The following is a 21,438-nucleotide window of genomic DNA, read 5'->3' on the forward strand; positions in this document are numbered from 1 at the left end:
AGAAGTTGGACTGCCTGTGCAACCTCTGTAGGGTCCAGGTATCTCCTCATGCTACCAGTAGTGACACTGACCCTAGCCAAATGCAAAACCAGTGAAAAATAGTCAAAAAAGATGAGTAGGGAAAAAATATCATTGGCCTCTACCTATAAAACTATTCCCATTTTGGGGGTCATCTCATTGTTGCCCATCTAGTGCATCTGTTGTTAATTTAATTAACACCAAAGCAGCTGAAACTGATTAAGAACCCCCTCTGCTACTTAACTTAGTCTTTAGCTATTGACTCTGCAGACAGTTGGTGACTTCTGCACACTGCACATGCTTTAGCATTCGCTGACCCCGCTCTGTCATTGTACGTGGCCTACCACTTTGTGGCTGTGTTGCTATTGTTCCCAGTTGCTTCCACTTTGTTATAATACCACTAACACTTGACCATGGAATATTTATTAGCAATTAAATTTCATGGATGGAATTATTGGAGGCTTGAATTAATTGAGCTCCTGAAAGGACCCATTCTTTCACAAATGTGTGTAGAAGCAGTCTGCATGCCTAGGTGCTTGATTCTTTACACCTGTGACCATGGAGGTGTTTGGAACACCTGAATCCAATAGTTTGGTGGGGTGTCCCTATACTTTTGGCAATATTGTGCATATACACACACATTTTTTTCATATTTGATTAATTTTATATATAGAATTTTTGGGTAATGCTCTCCAATAGGGACACAGGCAGCTTTAAAAAATTTACAGAAGGTACAGCTTTTCCCAATTCTCCGAGAATAAAATGGTTTTGTCTAGAGATGCAAGTATTAAAAACTTTAAGTCAAGAGTAAGGCAGCCTGGTACAATGAAAGAATATCAGATATAATATTCCAGCATCAGAACAGATGTAACTTGCCAACATGACAAAGACAGGATATGCATTTATGCAGAAACAAAACAGGTATACAAAATACCCTGAAAAATGAAATACATAGGCAGACAAATGTCACAAGATTTAGAAATGAGAGAATATTTATGCAAAATTTGTTCCATTTGCTTCTTCTATTTTTAAAACCGTATAACCACAGTTATAAAATAAGCCCAAATCTAAAAGTTGTCAAACTAGGTCTCCACACTGAGTGGAAGGGCAAAAATAATATGTGTCTGAGTTAAGGAAGGGTGAGGGGCAAGGTGAAAAGGTAGAGCTATGGCAAACCCACATTCTATGCAGTAGTAACAACATTAAACTATAGGTGTAGCAAAAGAAAAGAAGAAAGAACAAGCAGAAGTATAGAAAAAAAGACCACAGGTGGAAATTGAAAGTAGGAGTGGGGAGGGAAAAAGAAGGGAGAAGAGAGAGGGGGAATGGGCCCAGAAGGGGTCCAAGTCAGTAGTTACCTGAGTATCCGATGTCTGGTAGTTCAGTAGCAAGGTGATAGGGTATATAAGTTAACCCACAGCAAGGGCATTTCCATATTCATGTGTGAGAGTGAAATATACCCAATAAAATCATGACTTTTTCAAATTCTCTGTTTTGTGGTTACAGTTGGCAATATGATTTTCCATAGTGTGTATATCCTCAACATTCAAAAACCAGAAAGCTATAGAAAGGGGTGAGATATTTTCCATGTGAGCAGAATACAAACACTGGCTGCATTGATCAAGTGAATTAAAAGGGAGCATTTGTAATGTTTCCTAGACATGTGCAATATGAAGGCTGTAGGGCTGTTCCCAAGGTCAATGTCTGCGAGATGTACTTTAAATCTGATTGGTTGATTCCTATTGTCTTGTTGTTGTACTAACACTGACTGTGTATAGATTGTACTGGTATCTGGTATCTGGCAATAAAAATATATTGTTGAATTTGGCATTTGTGTTTTATGAAGCAAAGAAAACACATGGGCTATTTTCATAATTACCAGTTAGGTTTTGTGTAAGCTGTGCTGAAACAATGTAACATGGAATCGAATGACTGTGGGCAACAGTTCCATATTGTTATCATAAATAAGCCCCACCAGCATAGGATTTATTATAAAATGAAAATGGTGCCTCATGCAGAATACATACTAGCAGCACACAGACATGACATACTGATGTTTGTAGAATATGGCCTCTTCTGTATCTCCAAATAATTACACAGGTGCACTGTAAGCCCTTCAATTAGCAGATAAAGATGTAAATATGTCATTTTCAAGGAGAATAGGAAGGAATACTGCAATAGATTCTTTTGTATTATGTAAGTGGGCACCACAAACCATATGAGTACATTTGATCAGCAAAGCAAAGTTAGGTAAGGAAATAAAAACATGTTTTTAAATTTAGCTGTTATGTTTTTTGCTATTACTGCACCACCCAAAACTACCCAAAAAAAATTCTCCTGCTTCTGACAATCGCAGTGATACTACATACTGTATGTGTATGTTAGTTGTTGTTTGTACCTGTAGTACAGCCCAGAAACAATCATTAACATTTTGCACTTTTTGATCCTGCCTAAAACACACTGACACAGACACTAATTAAAAAAAAAAATTCAATTCTACTCAAAATATGCTGATTGTAACTTTTGACCCTAACACTAACCCTAACCAACCTTGATCTTGTTATTTTTTTAATTTAATTTTGTTTTACTCACTTTTGTTTGTGTATATCTTCCTCTCCTGCAAGAAGAGGAAGAAACAATGTATCTTTCCCTTCATACAGAAGAGGAAATAAATACAGGGGAGGGCTCACAGTAACTGATCACTGTGTTAGCCAATCAGAGGCTATTGCAGCGATCAGGTGGCCTGGAACCAGGAGTCCCGGGTCCTGATTGTTAATTCTCAGTGAGAGCCCGGAGGACGTAGGATGATGAAACACGTAGGGAAGGGCCTTGGAGGTGACGTCACCACGTATGGATGAGCTGCTGATGTCTAACTTGGACTGGAGCAAACCTATGATTAACATTGTTGTATGCAGTATATGCTAGTGTCACCTGTGACACTGTTCAGTGTGAGTGGATTTGAAGCTTTTAACTTAATAAAATGCCTGGATTGTTTTATGCTATGTAGATTCCTCTTTCACCCTTTATTATCCCATTTTGAGTGCATGAAGATTCTATTCAAGGAGTTGCAATAGTCAGCGTGTGCCTCTGCAGATCGTTGCTCCAAGAGCCAAAGCGCTTTTAGCTGGTTTATAATTTTACCAGCATGGAGCTCTGGTGAGTGTATTCAATTCCTTTGGTGGTGGATTTCACATGGGTGTTGGGTTATACAACACAGAAGCTAATTATAATAAGAATTTCTGAAGAATATATATATTTATGATTTCACTACATATTTTTATGGACATTTTCTTTGGACATTTATTGATTTGTGTATTCACATAGAGATTCAGTCACTGTTTTTTGCATGGTATTATTCAGTGCACTATTGTATTTATTTAATATTTTTTTTCCTTTAATTGCACCAATATAGATGTAATTTTCTTACACACTTAGAGGTACAGTTGTGTTCAAAATAATAGCAGTCAGACATCACTAACCTGATCAATCACTGTTTTTGGTAGAAATGATATTTCTACATGGCAAATAATTTACTAGCAGGTGTAGTAGAGTAATAGAAATCCAACAGTCATGACATGCATGCTGCTGATTCTGTGTAATTGAACCACTACTTGAAAGGGGCATGTTCAAAATAATAGCAGTGTGGAGTTCTATTAGTGAGGTCATTCATTCTTTGAAAAATAGGTGGCAATTATTGCCCTTATTTAAGGAAGGAAGGCAGCAAATGTTGTACATGCTGGTTACAGTGCATTTCTCTCTGAAATTCTGAGGAAAATGGGTCGTTCCAGACATTGTTCAGAAGAACAGCGTACCTTGATTAAAAAGTCAATTGGAGAGGGGAAAATATATAAAGAAGTGCAGAAAATGATAGGCTGCTCAGCTAAAATGATCGCAAATGCGTTAAAATGGCAACCAAAACCTGAAAGCTATCTGCAAGAAGCCCCCGCAAAGTCCCACTGTTGAAAAAAAGACATGTGCTGAAGAGGTTACAATTTGCCAAAGAGCACATTGACTGGCCTAAGGAGAAATGGCGCAACATTTTGTGGACTGATGAAAGTAAGATTGTTCTTTTTGGGTCTAGTGGCCGGAGACAGTTTGTCAGACGACCCCCAAACACTGAATTCAAGCCACAGTACACTGTGAAGACAGAGAAGCATGGTTGCGCATGCATCATGATATGGGGATGTTTCTCATACTACAGTGTTGGGCCTATTTATCGCATACTAGGGATCATGGATCAGTTTGAATAAATCAGAATACTTGAAGAGGTCATGCTGCCTTATGTTGAAGAGGAAATGCCCTTGAAATGGGTGTTCCAACAAGACAACGACCCTAAACACACCAGTAAATGTGCAACATCTTGGTTCCAGACCAACAAGATTGACGTTATGGAGTGGCCAGCCCAATCCCCGGATCTTAGTCCAATAGAAAACTTGTGGGGTGACATCAAAAATGCAGTTTCTGAGGCAAAACCAAGAAATAGAGAAGAACTGTGGAATGTAGTCCAATCATCCTGGGCTGGAATATCTGTTCACAGGTGCCAGAAGTTGGTTGACTCCATGCAACACAGATGTACAGCAGTTCTCAGAAACAGTGCTTATACAACGAAATATTCATTAAGTGATTCAAAGGAAAGCAAAATCTTTAAACATTTTTCAGTTTATATAGTGAATGTTTGAGTTTGTAAAGAAGAATACAAACACTGCTATTTTTTTGAACAGTCTAATATTCACTTTTCTTCAATTTTTTTAGAGGAACAACACAAATTTGATATATTTTTCTTCATGTTTTGATTTGGAATAGAATGTGTAGTGTTCCCAATGCATTTGTGTGTATGGAAATAAAAGCTATTAGAAGGATTCTGAGCTTTATTCACCTTTTTCAACACACTGCTATAATTTTGAACACAACTGTATATTATGAGTGAGGAGCGCTGTCTTAATTGATTAATTGTTCCAATTTGCACCTTGTTCTCAAGGCTTAGATAGCTGCTCTTCCTAGTATTTTTCTAATTTTTTATTTTTATTTTTTTCTTCCAGTGGCGCTGTCCATATTTTCAGTAGTATTAAAGCATGTGTCTTGTATAAAAGCCATTGTTTAGCATGTGCCCCTTGGAGTGGTTCCCCAAATACCAAGTTCCCGTTGATATGAAGATTTATTAGTAGTATCTCATATTTGTGTATAAATGCACAGTGGCCAAGTAATTAGCTACACTAGGGTCATTGGTTCGTAATCCCAACTACGGCACTACCTGCCTGGAGTCTGCATGTTCTCCCTGTGCCTGCGTGGATTTCCTCCAGATACTGTTTCCTCCAACACTCCAAAAACATGCTGGTAGGTTAATTGGCTCCTCTATAAATTGGCCCTAGTATGTGTATGTGAGTTAAGGACCTTAGATTGTAGGCTTCTTGAGGGTTAGGGACTGACTTGAATGTACAATATATATCTAAAGCTCTGTGTAATTTGACAGCGTTTTAGAAGTACATGTAATAATAACACTAGCCATAATGTTTAATTTACTAACATACTTCACCATTATTATATATATATATATATATATATATATATATATATAACATTTTTTTTTTCATTAGTTTAAACTCTATGCTGATTTACAGAATTTATTTTACAAATCCCCCAGACCCTGTAAGAAGGTATATATCACTTTTAAAAATTCACCTTTTGGAACATGTTTTCAGGGAACAATTTTAGGGTGGAACATGTAACATGCTCCCACTCCTGCAGTCTCTCACTGATCCCCACCCCCCATTTTGACAGTGACCCAAGGATCTTCTCCCCGCACCCACTGTCACAATTTGAAAAGAACGTGATTCTACGGTTTACAGAGATCTGTGAATGAATGAACTATAAGTACCAACAGCCTTTGCAGCTGATGGCTTGTAGTTATCAATGAACTACCAGGGCACTAATGAGCACTCTACATAGTTCATCGAGCCTTCTTCTTATTGTGTAACTGCCTGTCCATATGAGGTACGAGTAGACAGCCTACACTGACAGTCTGCAGGAGCTCTGAGATCTGCTGATTGTGAGTGCAATGCTTTCTGAGCTCCTACAAAAAAAATAGTAATTGCACATTTTTATTTTACGTGCAAAAAATGTGTTTTTATTATTTTTTTTTAAATGCAAACTTATCCTTTACAAGCAATTAATATTAAAAGCAAAAAAGTACTGCTTACATTACCCATGAGGAGCCTTCCATTCTAAGGGCAGACATAGACACTGTGTAAGGCCTGGTTCACACCTATGCATTTTATAGTGTTTTTGTTTCCTATGGGACACGTTCACCTCAATGTGTTTTCAGTCACTAAGTTTTGGAAAGGGTCGGGGACTTTTTTTCCCGCAGCAGACTGCAACAAGCATAGTTGTGAACCAGGTTTTCTGGTTGTCTGGTTCAAAGATGAATCTGATTGCATATAATCAACCTCATCACCTTCAAACTCAAACACAAAGCAGACACACAGTTGTTAATAGCGAGGATTTTAGAACCTATACAAACATTCTTGTTTTCAAGTATTTCACCTAACCAAGTAGTAGTTAGTCACATTCAACTAAATTTGTTCTGTAATGTTGATGATGTTTTGATGTTTTGTAGCTTCTCCAAGCCATTTCTATATTTGAAATGAGTATCAGGAAGATACCCCAACATTTAAATCCACACAGGTCGGACAGACACCAAAATCAAAATCATCATAAAATCAACATAGATGTTGGTTGTCCAAGAACATGATGGGAGGCGCGAAAGTTGTGGAACCACTCTGTTCTAGTTATATAATCCCATCCTTGGCGGAAGTCTGCATAGGTGTTATTAAGTGCATTATATGTAGAATATAGATGGGGTTTATTTACTAAAGCTGGAGAGTGCAAAATCAGCTTCCAGTTTTTATTGCCAAAGCCTAACTGAACATGCTGAGGTTAGAAGCTGATTGCTTCTAAGGCCCTCTTCTCTGTTCAGGGATGGTTGTTCCAGTTTAACGCAGATGGCCTATTTCACACCTCTTTCAAACTAATTGTCCTCTGTGTTTTAGATGTGCACTTCGCTGTACTCAAAAGAATGTCCTTTTTTATTAGGACGTGGAAAATAGCTGATAGAATTTTCCTTCCAACGTTGCGTTGTTTTTTTAGTGGTTGTTTTTATCCCTCCAACGTATAGGTCTTTGTGATCCTCACTACACAGCACTATGAATATCAACTTTTACAACTTCCATTCTGCTCTTGGACAATTACTATACATTCCATGATGATTGGACTAAGGTGTCTGTGATACCTGTGTGGATATAAATGTTGAGATATCTTTCTTACACTCATTAGTAAAAATTAATTTGAATGAGACTAAATACTACTAGCTATACCATGACCTGGATAATTGAGAACAATCATAGAAATTTTATGAGATATCTTTCTTACACTCATTAGTAAAAATTTATTTGAATGAGACTAAATACTACTAGCTATACCATGCCCTGGATAATTGAGAACAATCATAGAAATTTTAACCTACAACCCCAATTCCAGAAAAAGTTGGGACAGTGTGTAAAATCTACATAAAAACAGAATGCAATGATTTACAAATTTCATAAACCCAGATTTTACACTTTGACTCTCTAAGCTCTTGCTCTTATTATAAATAATCATGTTACCGACCTGCTTCCAACTAATCTAATTAGCTGCAACATGTTCTTCCAGCTTTTCCTTGTAGTTACTATTTACTTTTCCCGCTTTTTGTTGCTCTGTACCAGCATGTTTTGAGATGTGTTTCTGTCATCAATTTTAAAATTACCTTATTTTTTCTTATAATGGTACATTTTCTCAGTTTAAACATTTCATGTGTTTTTTTATTTTCTGTTGTGAATAAAATATAGATTTATGAGATTTGCAAATCATTTCATTCTGTTTTTATGTAGATTTTACATAGTGCCATAACTTTTTTGGAATTGGGGTTGTAAATAGTATTTAAATCTCTTTTTTATGATCTGGGCAGAATAGAAAAACTGTAAGCAATGCATGTGGCCAAAAAGCTTCTTTGTAATCTAAACTGAGCAAAAGGTAATTGAAGAGGATGCTTTTATGAATGTGAAAGGGAGTGCGAAACTCTGGTTCAGCACCAAGGACAGCAATCCAAGCTGTGCATTCCCTGCATGTACTTACATTAGGATTGTTTATTTCTATTCTTGCTGTTTTTCAGCTCATAACCTGTGCTGATATTAAATTGCGAATGTTTTTATTTAATTAACTAAATCAAAATCTCCTCTTCATTAATCTTCTTTGGCTAAACCTGAAGTGCTTCCTACATACCACAGAGGAAGAAATGTGCAGAAGCATTTATTAGTTGCTTCTCTGTCAATGATCTGTTTTGATGCATTGCACCAAATTGTGTTCAAGTTGTCACAACAACATATGTTCAGCTTGTTTTTATTTGATGTATATGGCTCAGGTTGTTTTGTATTTGACCTCACTGACATTGTGACATTAACGCACATATTGACATGTTGCAAGCATTATATCAGCCTTTAGATCTGTTCCTGTAAAACTACCTGACATTTTAGACTTCCTGATAAGCTTTGTGTATTTTCCGCCTCTGTTAAGTGCACAAATTACTTAAAAGGGTTTTCTGCTTGTAATTCTGTGTCCAAGCCAGTCTTGAACCATTTGATAGTTACATTTCATATGTCCTGCTCATGTTTATGCTTTTACACCATGAAATAGGCCTTTTTGTTATGTAGGCAGTTGTAAAGATGAATACTAAGAGATCTATACAGAGATAACCCATGGTAAGCATCAATACATATTTGTGAATCAACTTAAAACTTACAATTCATTAATATTTAAAGATAAATAATATTTGTCTGTGCATACACTACTTGGGTTTTGGGACTGTGATAGGAAATACAGGCTGTATGCAACATGATGCTGTGTTGCCCTGATTCTATCTACTCAGTAAAGGCTGTAAAGTTGAATTTACCGGTCACCCCTTTCTTGTACTCTCTCCACTCACTGCTGTAATTGGGTACTAATAGTCAGAAGATTGTTTGTATGGTCTACATAAAACTGTGTAAAGACTGCATAACACCTCCCTCTCTTCTCTATAACAGGGGGAGGTGTTTTGTGGTCCATGAAGAAAACAGGGAACAATACTAAACAATAACAGTCTAGAGGCAGAGAGCACAAAAACTTCTCATCTCACGGGATTTCTGGCTGGATGAGTAGCTATGTTTTTGCACTTGTCAAAGAAGTATGATTAAATCATTTGAATGGTATATTTAACAGGTCAAGCAAGAAAATAAACAACATTTACTGTTAGCGTTTACATACGCTTTAAAGTTGATTTACTAAATCTGCATGGTGCAAAATCTGGTGCAGCTCTGCATAGAAACCAGGTTCCAGGTTTTTTGTCAAAGCTTAATTGAACAAACTAGAAAGTACAAAATCTGGTGCAGCTGTTCATGGTAGACAAGCAGCTTCTAACTTCAGTTTCACTAAATCAACCCCTTTAAGTCAAAAACATAAAAATAGGAGCAAATGGACATGATATGGCATTATATTTTATGCTTTTTATCCTGGCTGTAGTTTTTTATGTAATTGAATGCAGGTGCTAAGTTCATTTTATTGTGAAGATAGCCAGAGGGAGCTAGTGTTCAGTTTTTAGTTAGGAGGGCTGAGTAGCAGCCTGGGTGTAATATTTAGCAGGGGTAAATTCAGGTCAGGGCTGAGATGCTCTACAGGTCAGTTCCCTGATACCTCCCCTTGCCCTAGAGTCTTGGAGAAGATTCTAGAAGTAGTGGGTGGGGGTGAGGAGAGGCTGGACTGCACACTTAGGGGACCCTGGCCAATCCCCAAGCAGGAGGCCTGGCATGGGACAAGGGCAGCCTTTACATGTGACAGAGCCTGCTCAGCAGCAGGAGAGTTTGGGTGGAAGATGGAGTGAGAAGGCTGAGGTGCAGGTGCCTGGGAGGGGGACCAATTGGGAAGGGCAAGCCCTTGGGCATCCCGTACACCCCTTACCCCATCCAAGTTCAAATACCTCTAATAAAACTAAAAAAAACAAGCTCAAGGACTGTTTACTGTCTACTGGATACAAGTCTTTGAGGAATGTGTGTTGTCTGGCTGTGCAGGACTATAGGAGGACCCAAATCTTTAGAGACTCCTAAGGTAGTGCTATAGTGGTATGTTATATTAAGGGATTCTCACCCTCTCCTCCTCCTTCACCTTTCTGTCCAGTAATGCATCCCAGGTTTTCAAACTCCCAGGGTTATCTGAAAGACAACTGTAGGTTTGTGGAGATTGCCTGTATTTCAGTTATAATACCTGTTTATTATGCACAGTGTCACGGCAGCTTTACTGTAAATACTTAGTACAAGAGGGTCGTTCTGTGTGCCAGTGTTTACACTGTGTTTAGCTATTTTCTCCTGAAGTGTTGGTACAAAATAACGGTAGGGTGTTTTTCTCTGCTTTTATTTTTTATCTTTCATTTCTTACCATCATATCTCAGATTTAAAAATAATCCCTTTCAAGAAAATCCTGCTGAGAGAGAAATCCTGGCATTAGATGCAAACTGTAAAGTCTTTCTCTCTTGTGAAAACAAAAAAAATTAACAACTATTTTACAGGATGCAATTAGCTGCCTTTCCTGCCCAGAGTCATGTTTGTATGATAATACTATTTGAAATGGGCAAAGCCACACAAAACATTTTACATAGAAGCATATGAAGAGATTGCAGCCTATGGGGTTATTTACTAAAACTGGAGAGTGCAAAGTCTGGTGCAGCTCTGCATAGAAGACAATCAGCTTCCAGATATTATTGCCAACGCTTAATTGAACAAGGTGAAGTTAGAAGCTGATTGGTTACCATGCAAAACTGCACCAGATTCTGAGTGCTCCAGTTTTAGTAAATCTCTACAATTGTGTTTTATCAAACATGTTCACAATAAAATAGCATAAAACTATAATGTTAAATCAAAGACAATGATATTACATTGCATGTGGAAACCAGGCAGACATAATTGGGGGAAACCTATCAGTCAGTGTTATAGCTCTCTAAATTTGGAGCAACATCATTTGCATGTGTATGATGTTAATTACATTTAGTTTTAAATTTTATTCTCCTTTACATAAAAATGCCACACAACACCTGAAATATCAGATCAGGCTGGTGGTTGCCGAAAATGAAGTGTAACACAGCAGGGGCAATAGGATTTATGTCAATCATACAATTCTATGACATTCAGGTAAAACACCCACCTTGGATCCACTCTGCATGGAGGAATACATTAATGGAGTCAAGAACTTTCTGCTTGAGAAAAGAATGCTTCTGGCTGTAGGCTATGGTTATTATAACTGCTTGAAAATATTTTTTTTTTACTGATTTGGCCCCATAACGTACAATGCAGCGGACAGCATCTTGGTTTTTTTGGAGCTATAGAAGTGAATAAAGGTTTGAAAGGAAATAAAGTAACCCCCCCCCCCCCCCCAAAGATAGATAGATAGATAGATGCATCTATTAAACTTCTATCCATTTCTGATTTATGCTAATATTGGCATTCAGCAGTATTCACCTGGACTGCATTTTTGCCGGTTACACTTCTTTGTATTTGACAGCTGTAGACCGATCCAGGACAGCTGAAATCACTAAGGGTTTCTTCTGTGTGTTGTTCTCTCTACTATAGCAAATACATTTACAAATACCTTGAGACTAAAGAGAGTAAAAAGTTTTGCAATATGAATCTTGTTTAAGAATTCTTTGTCTTTTTTTTCAGTAAAAAAAATGTTTTTTCCAGCTCGCTTATAAATAAAATGTGGATATTGTGCAAAAAGTGTGAGTTTTATAAGGACATGGAATTGTTCATAACTATGGTTCTTTGTTTTTTTTGCTTTGGCAGCTAGGAGGATGTGGGATCCTTGGAGTGGGTATCTGGCTGGCCGTCACACAGGGGAACTTTGCCACGCTCTCCTCCTCTTTTCCTTCGCTGTCTGCTGCCAACCTGTTGATAGCTACAGGAACCATCGTGATGATCGTGGGCTTTCTGGGCTGCATTGGTGCTATTAAGGAGAACAAATACCTTCTTCTGAGTGTAAGTACAAATCATTATGGGAGTTTTGTATCTTCGGGGCAATGTTCAAACTTATAGGGACTAAGGTCCAAATACATAGAGAAAATAAATGGAGCAGTTGACTATAGCCATCAGTCAAATTGCACTTGAACCTACACTGGGAATTTGACTTCAATTTATACATCAAATCTAAACATATCAGTGAGTATTTAATTATTAGCAATTCAGCATCCTATATGCATGGAAAATGTAAAGGTAATATGGTGTAGTAAATAGCTAGATGCAAATCAGTCTGCCTTTTCTTTTGAGCCATGTAAAAGTTTTTCAGCCTGTGCACCTGTATCACTTGGGCAGTCAGCTGAGACAGTAGTGTCCGGGTCTGCTACAAATGTATTACTAAAGATCAAACAGAATTTTATTCTAAACAGATGCATCAATAAGAAGTGCTCAGGGTCAGGTTTTATTTTGTACCAGTGCTGTGTTACAGCAGCTGAGGGAGAAATGCAGCATGTTTAGTTTAGCATTGGCTTGCTTTGCAGCAGGATTGATAAACCCCCCCACCCGCCAGTGTTTATGAATCTTCTGGTTGAAATAAGTATGTATGTATGCATGGCTAAACAATGCATTGGATGACTATGAAAATATTTCAGTGTGAAATTAAGCAAATATCAACAATATAGACTCAGGAAATAATTTCTTGCTCTCTTTGTGGAGTGGTTGGATCATGCAAGTGTTCTTAAGGGCAAATGTGATATGTGTAATTTTGTAACTACATTTTTGTCATGTACACATTTGTAAACTAATTGCAGCTTGTGAAAGTTCCTTTTTCAGTGATTTTTTCAATCTGTAGCTCGAGCACTAAGCAATTGACATTTCAGTGTTTGGAGCTAGACATAGATTTACCACCAGATTTAGTATCTGCTCATGTTCCCCAGTGCCGGTGCTAGTGGCCATGCCATAGCAGTGAATAATAGCTGTCTAGACAAACATTGTAGTCAGCTACAACAATGATTGGTGTCCAGCTACAAGTTACCAGAAAAATAAGTAGATAGTTTTGTATCAGCTTTAGATCTCTACTACAAAGTTGCTGATGTTACATGGCCTGAACACTTATTATTCTACTCTTTGACTTCATTCACATAGCTAAATCAGCCATGGTGCCTCTGATATCTTGCAGAGGTGTATGTGGCCAGCTGAAGCCAGGAAGCTTGTACAAAAGCAATGACAAACTAACAGTGGCAGCATCTTTTCACCAGTGTTCACATGTAATTGTATATAGAGCGGTTAGGAACAGATGGTGATCTATGGATACAAGTAGCTCACCACCATGCCTGCCACCAAATGATCCAAGTAGAAGAAACAATGCTCCAGGTGGTGTGACAGAATCCTATCCAACACCCACAGAGGTGCTCGCTCGGTGTGTCTCTGGAAACAACAGGAAATCAGAAAAATGTGTCTGCACACTCTGCTAAAACATGTGGATTTATTGAAGCATAGTATAGCAAAATTACAACATATGAGCACACAGGCTATATGATAGCATGTACAAACGTTGATGTGTTTCACGCTCCGTAGCACCTATTCATGGCAATAACATCATCTAATATATAGATACTCTTGATTACTCTTAAATCCTCAGGTGTGGGTACCGCCCCACTGCTAGTTAACCCCAACCAGGGGAAAACATAAATGTGAGCGGAATCCACACATGACATGGACATAAATATAAACACCACAATAGTGAAAACCAACAACTAAAAAATAATGAAAAATAGGAAATACCCAATGCTATATAATAAAAACACAATAAACATAAGTCATAACAAACTTAATAATTGCAGGGAAACAATTTATAAACAAAAAGAAAGAAGAAAATATATCTAAAAAATATATAATAATAAGGCAAAACAACAGAAGGAAAGATAAAAACAAAAAATACCTCATGATAATATAATGACAACCCATCTGGGTATGAACAAAAAATTCCTTGAAGTAATAAGATGTTCCCACGGGGGATATCTCCCTCAGGGGATCCAAAACAAATCACTAAGCGACCTCTTGGCCCAATGAAAGATTAACCCTCATAAACCCAGACATATATACATGAGATATAAAGCACATATCACCTTTGAAAAGCGATACTCACATGCAAGTTAGTCATAAAAATGTGTTACATCCCACTCAAAGTTTTTAACCCGAGTAGTTTGTGGGTTTGCATGTGGAAAATCCAATGGACCTCTCTCCTGTATAACATACGAAAAACATCACCCCCTCTCTTGGTGGGGCGCACTTTTTCAATGACCTGAACCAAAACTGCAGAGGCATTCCCAGCATGACACTCATTGGAATGTCTTGCAACATTTGTAGAATGACATTTCTCTATATCATAAAGGTGGTCCTGCAGACAATCTATTAAATGTATGGTGGTTCTCCCCATCTTACAGATACTGCAAGTGATAATATAAACCCCATATTTCATGTTGCAGTTAAAAAAGAGTTTAACCTATGGTATCTACCACCAGACGTTGAGATCACACTGTCTCCCACCATTATATGTGAACAACATGGACACCCTCTATTCCCACACTTATAATTACTTTTAAAGTTCAGTCATGTTGTACTCTGAATGCCTATGGGGTCAAAAAAACCTGGAGACAAAACATTTCCCAGAGTGGGAGCTCTCTGGGGAACAACATGGACACCATCTTTAAGGATTTTGGCACAAACAGGATCATGTGACAACAAAGGTAAATACTGTACCTATTTATAATCCATCCTATTTGTCCAAATTCCAAACTGTATGCAGTGGAAAGAGTGGGCCTATAGAAGTCTGTATTTTTATTGCCCTGTATGTCAAAATTAGACTTCATAAGAAGATCTTCCCTGTTTTTCTGTCCAGCATCCATTTTGGGTATCCACAGTTTAAAAACTGAGAGTACAACCCAACAGATTCCTGCTCAAACTGGATATCATCACTACAAATCCTCCTTAAATGTGTAAACTGACCACTGGGATACTTTTTATGGTATGTTTCTAATGAGCAGACTGTTGCCGGAGAGAGGTTTCCTATTTAAACTAGTATGTACTTGATCATTCAGTTTGGTCAGCTAAACATCCAAAAAGCAGATTTGTGTCTTCTGCATCTGTCCAGTAAAATGTAAATTAAGTGCATTATCATTTAAGCAGGACAGAAAACCATCCAAATCTTTCATCTGATCCAACCACAAAGATAAGATCATCTATGTATCGGAAGTACATCTTGATGTATGCTCTAAAGGGGTTCTCTGCTCCAAATATGTAGGTCCGCTCCCACCATCCCATGTAGAAGTTAGCTAGAGAAGGTGAAAATTTGGCTCCCATAGCGGCCCCACACCTCTGGAGATAATAAACTCCATCAACAATGAAAAAAGTATGAGTAAAGAGATAGTGAAGTACATCCAAGATGTAAAGTCGGTACTCCATAGACAATCCCGTATATGATTCCAAGTAGAAAGAGACAGCCTGAATGGCCACCGAATGAGGAATTGAAGAATATAAACTACTAACATCACTGCTAAGACAAGAATACTGAATGTCCCAACAACATTTCCCCATGATATTAAGCAAATGATTTGTATCTTTTAAAAAACTGTGAAGATGTGTAACCAGTGTTTTCAATTGGCCATCAAGCCATTCACCCGATCTTTCATTTAATGACCCAATACCAGCTATAATCGGCCTACCATTCAGGGGATCAAGGCCCTCATGTGTCTTAGGCAAATGATGAAATATAGCGAGAACCGGATGTTCTGGAATAAGGGAATCAGCCTCTCTGCTATTAAAGATACCTAGATTAACTAGATCAAATGTGTCAAAACCATTTTATAGTTTTTAGTAGGGTCACGCTTTAATTTGTAGTAAGTACTGGTATCCAAAAGCTGCATGATAGCCTCATCCCTATACACATCCACCCCATTACAACTATCAGACCTCCTTTGTCTGAATTACGGATGACTCCTGCTGGAAAAGGTTATTAATAGAGATCTTCAAATCAAATGAAGTAGCCAAAAGGGTAAAATCACGTTCAACCAACCTTTGGTAATTATCCATTTCTGCAGTGCGAGACTTGGTAAGATAAAACTTGGAGAAGGTTTTAAATTGCACAGCTTGAGTTCCAGCTGTATAAACTTGTGATAAACACAGGGAACCTCCAAATCCTGGACTGCACAATGTTCCTGAAAATCAAAATCAAAGTTGAAAGAACACTCCCTACTTTGATTATCAGTCAAACTAATCTCCTGAGAGGCCTACCACCACCTGTCCTCCCCACCACTGCACCAGCGCTCTTTGTTACCACATTGTTTTAACACCCTTTACCGCCATGCCTGAAACCTCCCCTCACCTGTGCCTCTCATTATTGCATCCTTTCCCTCTGCTCTCAACATCTCATCCCACATGCCCCCACCTCACCACTACAACAACGACTGCCTCTGCACTTGCTGACACTGAAATAACGCATGCCTCATCGCTCATAGCCACTGTACCAATGTGCAGCTACAGTAACATGCCTTTCTGCATTCAGCCTGTTTAAAGAATGGGCACACTTTTAATAGTGAATTATTAAAACAAGCAGGGCTTTTTTTCAGCTGAAGAATGGTGAAACTCACCACCTCTGGCTCAGGCCCTCTGCTCCCTGCTCACCATTATCACTTGTAAACACAGACATCCAAATTCTGTGTTTACAAGTGACAGCTTGTCTGCCAACGGCTCCCACAGATCTGATCTCCTGAGCAGCTTCCACTTAACGCAGGATGGGACAAGGGAGATACAGGTGCCCAGGGTTTAGTGCGGATGACAACACCCCTACTGAATGATCTCCCTGCAAAGTGAGAGAGGTGAAGCCACCTACAGTGTACAGGGAGTTAGAAGAGCCGGCTTGGTGCTTCAACTTAATATAACAATAAGAATGTGAAGCTTTTAAGGGGGGGGGAGATGGGGGCAGTGGAGGGGGGGTTGCATGCAGTGGTCAGGTAAAGTGCCTTGAAAAAGTATTCACACCCCTTGAAATATTCCACATTTTGTGGTGTTACAACCAAAAATGTAAATGTATTTTATTGGGCTTCTCGCAAACTGCAAAGGGACTTCTTATGGATTTCTTTCAACAATGGCTTTCTTCTTGCCACTCTTCCATAAAGAAAACAAGTAACATCCTGTGCTCAGAGACCCATATCAGGCAAATTTGAACAGACCTTCTTTGACAAGATTGATCCCCCAAATATGGGCAGTGCTGTGCAGCTCTTTTAGAAGGCTGGGGAAGCCCAGGACAATGTTGTAAAGTAAGAACAAAGGTAAGGAACAAGTAAGAATGTTTTGTGAGTATACATCTGTTTTATCATTTAATAAATACGTTGTTGATGAGGTAATGCGCAAGGCTGGTGTGCCTTCTTTTGTTCTTACTTTACAACTTTTCCGTAAAGGCCAGATTTGTGGAGTGCATGACTAATAGTTGTCCTGTGGACAGATTCTCCCACCTGCAGCTCCTCCAGAGTTACCATGAGCCTCTTGGATGCTTCTCTGATTAATGCTTTCCTTGCCTGGCCTGTCAGTCTAGGTGGATAGCCATGTCTTGGTAGATTTGCAGTTGTGCCATACTCTTTCCATTTTCAGATGATGGATTGAACAATGCTGTGTGAGATGTTCACAGCTAGGGTTTTTTTTTTTAATAACCTTACCCCGGCTTTGGCCTTCACAATGCTGTTTGTTCAGTAATGTCCTCTAACAAACCTCTGAGGGCTTCACATCTCTATTTATACTGAGATTAAATTACACACAGGTGGACTCTATTTACTATTTAGGTGACTTCTGAAGGCAATTGGTTCCACTAGATTTTAGTTATGATTATTAGAGTAAAGGGGGCTGAATGCAAATGCACGCCACACATTTTAGATATTTATTTGTGAAAAATTTTGAAAACCTTTTATCATTTCCCTTCCACTTCACAATTCTATGCCACTTTTTTGTGTTGGTCTATCACACAAAATCTCAATTAAGTACATTTATGTTTTTGGTTGTAACGTGACAAAATGTGGAAAATTTCAACGGGTATGAATGCTTTTTCAAGTCATTGTACATAGCTCACCCCCAAACTCTGTACGCAGAACACCCCTGAACTCTGCACTCTGTGTTTAACCCTTGAACTGTAATAGTAACAGTATTTAATGCCCCTTTTAGACTCTCCCACTGTTAGAAAAATTTGACCACACCCACTATTTGATGGTGTGTGGTCGGGAGGCTTTTTTTTTGGGGGGGGGGCATGGTTGAATTCCTGCATCTATTTTCTAAGAAAAAAATCCCAGAAAATAAGAAAAGGCCATTTGTAGCATGTGTAACTGTTCAATTAAATTTCACAGCAAATGTTGTAACATCATCCATAATGTCTTGCCACGATCTATTAGTCAGCAATTAAAAAAATATTGTGTTAGACTAATGAAGTTGCTCTGTTAGAAATTAAGCAATGATTCTAAAGCACAGAAAATCTTGTTTATATGGAAATTCAGCTCTATAAAAAGTTGTCCCGTTGTCCTGAATCACCCAAAGTTTTCACATTTAGTTTTGCCAGCATTGAAAGAAGAAAGGTTAACAGTGATCTAACAGAGGCTGCCAGCTGTGTGACATTCAATCCTCTCAGCACTAACACCAACCTCGCTGAGCAACTGCAGCATGAAATATTACAGAAGAGGAGTCAGGAGCAGAGGGAAGAACGGGAAATAAAAACACACTTTACAGCTCACCCAGGAGGGTTTGAGAGGAACTAAAATTGGTTTTACTATCTCAATATACACCGCAGAGGTACCAAACTGCAGACATGTGTGGTTATTTAGTGATACATTCAAGGAAGAGGATACGTATTTTTATGATTATCTGTAACACTTCTTTCAATCACATATATGTAGCTCTCCAATAAATTTCACAAGTGATCCAAATGGGATAACAATCAATAGAGAACTCTATATTTTTTTGTTTATTTTATGTATGTATTTACTTATTACAGATTAAATAAAATATATAGCCATTACCTGAGGCACAAGAATGGCATTGAAGGTAAAGGAGAGAAGTGGTTTGTCACCAAAGTAGTTGCACTTCTCATCTTTAAATATAAAGAGTTACAGCTGAAATCCAACAAATAGCCAAATACAGCTGAAACACATACTGTACAAGGTGTGAAAATTTCATTCCTGGAATGGACTGTAAAAAAAAAGAAATGTTTGCTTACCTATACACTAACAACTGTTGTCACCTTCAAAGAAGTCCCCTTGAGAAGCTGATCTGTCAAGACTCGAGGTACCATCTTTGCTGAAATTTTGCTCATTCACAAAGCCTCTATTAGAATCTGCTGCACTGTTTCCCTGTTCATGTTCAATTCTTCTGCCATCATTTGCATACTTAATTTGATCTGAGCGCACGAAGGGTCGCACTCTGTCCACATCTTCATCCATCCTTTGCATATTTGGCTGCCCACTTATTGCAGCGTGGTGGACATCTTCCCACCTCTCCTCAAACCGCCTATGCCATTCAAAGACACTTGACTTCTTCATGGAATGTTCAACATAAGCCTGTTGTAACAGAGCTAAAGTTTCACTCAGTCTTTTACTAATTTTCATGCAAAATTTTATGTTAATCCGTTGCTTTGGATTCCTGTCACTCATTTTCTGGCAACAGTGCATCACTCACATGTGTTATTTCTTCTACTACTCCATGAAGACCGAGTCAGCTGGGCTGTGACCCAGGGGAGTGCCTGTTAGAACATGTCAGAACACGCTCGAGTGCAAATGGTTGTGTGACTCCCCAATATGCTATGGCATCTTGTGCTTTTTATCCTATTATATTTTCCATTTCTGTGAGTATCCATTTGGAATCTATGTTTTATGAACAATAAATCATTGGTAATGCACTAGGCGTTTGAGCCCTACTGTTTGTTCTTTTTGTAGTTTATACCCCCACACCAGACACACAAACGGTAGCTTGGCACCTCCCAACAGTTTGTCCACAGACTGGTCTTCAAGGCCACCACACACACGTACAGATCTCTATATGTCAGATCTGCTAGTTCATAATCTGCATGCAATCTACCAACACACAGTACAATTGCATACAGATTGGCAAGGAACTTAGACCGAGCACATAGACACTAGAATGCATCAATCTCTCCAGGGATATGAGCCCTAGTTTAGAACACAGAAGTCTCTTAATAACCTTATAATTTAATAACCTGAAAGTGGGCAGTGCATAAAACATATACAAAGAAAAAGAATTATAAAAAAAGCAAGAAAGGCAAAATACATACACAATTGGCTATTTACTATAAAAATATGAGGGATAAAATCAGGAATAACATTTTTACCAAGATTTATTCTGTGACTGGAGCAAGTCAAGGAAAGTCCGTGATTCACAAGCCAAATGGAACCGGCTCCGTATGAATCACTATGTCCATATCTCAGGGTCTTCAATTTATTGAAATATGGATGTGGGCTGGACCTTAGCCATTGGCCAGTCAGCCCTGGGGGATGTTCCTGTAACAGCCTACAGGATGTTCTGTGTTCTGAAATGACCAGTCTCAAATGGGCTTGGAATGGTTCTGATTGTTGGGTCGGGAATAGGATTTCCGACACCAGTGCACCAGTCCAGTTGCAGCAGTACCAATCACTGTTCGTTTGTCATAATCAGGTACCATATAACAGTTTTGTATGTTTTTCCGGGATTCTATATAGGCTACAAATACAGTTTTACATGTATATGTAGCCTAAAATGTGTCCAATCAGAAGGAGTTATTTTCATCACACTGCTACCAATATTTTAGCTTTTATCAGAGATGAAATAGATTCCTCTTATCTGTTGATATAAATCAAAGCTGGCAGACATTTCGGAGCCTTCTCTCTGTCCCCTGCTGTTTCATGTAGCTGAAATAACTAGGACTCTTATTTCAGGCTCAAGAAGGTGAGAAATCCATGTCTACTTGGAAGGCAAAGTTTTATTGGCCTCTAGGTGTCAAATCTAGCCTAGAAGCTTTCTCAGTCCTTTCAATTGCTAATTGAAAAACATATTTCTTTGACTGATTAAGGAATACTATATTTCTAATAACACAGGATTAAACTATATCTACAATCACATATTTCTACAGATCAAATCACATCTCAGCCACTGATAAAAATATTCTACTCTTGCATTTATGTGACATACAGACTGATACACACCCATCGGGGCGAACCAAAAATTTCATTAGCATATTGTTGAAGGATACAAAAAAGGAGAACATGAATGTACTATATTACAGACTACCAGTCCTTATACAGTTGTGTTCACAATAATAGCAGTCAGA

At 38.3% G+C, this 21,438-nt stretch overlaps 1 protein-coding gene across 11 annotated transcripts in view; it reads left to right on the plus strand.

The window, feature by feature from the left end:
- Positions 1–21,438, plus strand: part of TSPAN4 (tetraspanin 4) — a 1,204,586-nt gene that overhangs the window by 1,043,656 nt on the left and 139,492 nt on the right. For all 11 annotated transcript variants that reach the window (XM_089653563.1, XM_089653565.1, XM_089653562.1 and 8 more), the window contains one exon: positions 11,913–12,104. In XM_089653563.1, the coding sequence (XP_089509689.1) occupies positions 11,913–12,104 (192 nt within the window). The remainder of the gene's footprint in view (positions 1–11,912; positions 12,105–21,438) is intronic.

The sequence above is a fragment of the Staurois parvus genome, unplaced genomic scaffold, assembly GCF_062004578.1.
Source record: "Staurois parvus isolate SC_StPar_1 unplaced genomic scaffold, SC_StPar_1.0 ptg000715l, whole genome shotgun sequence".
Lineage (NCBI taxonomy): Eukaryota > Metazoa > Chordata > Amphibia > Anura > Ranidae > Staurois > Staurois parvus.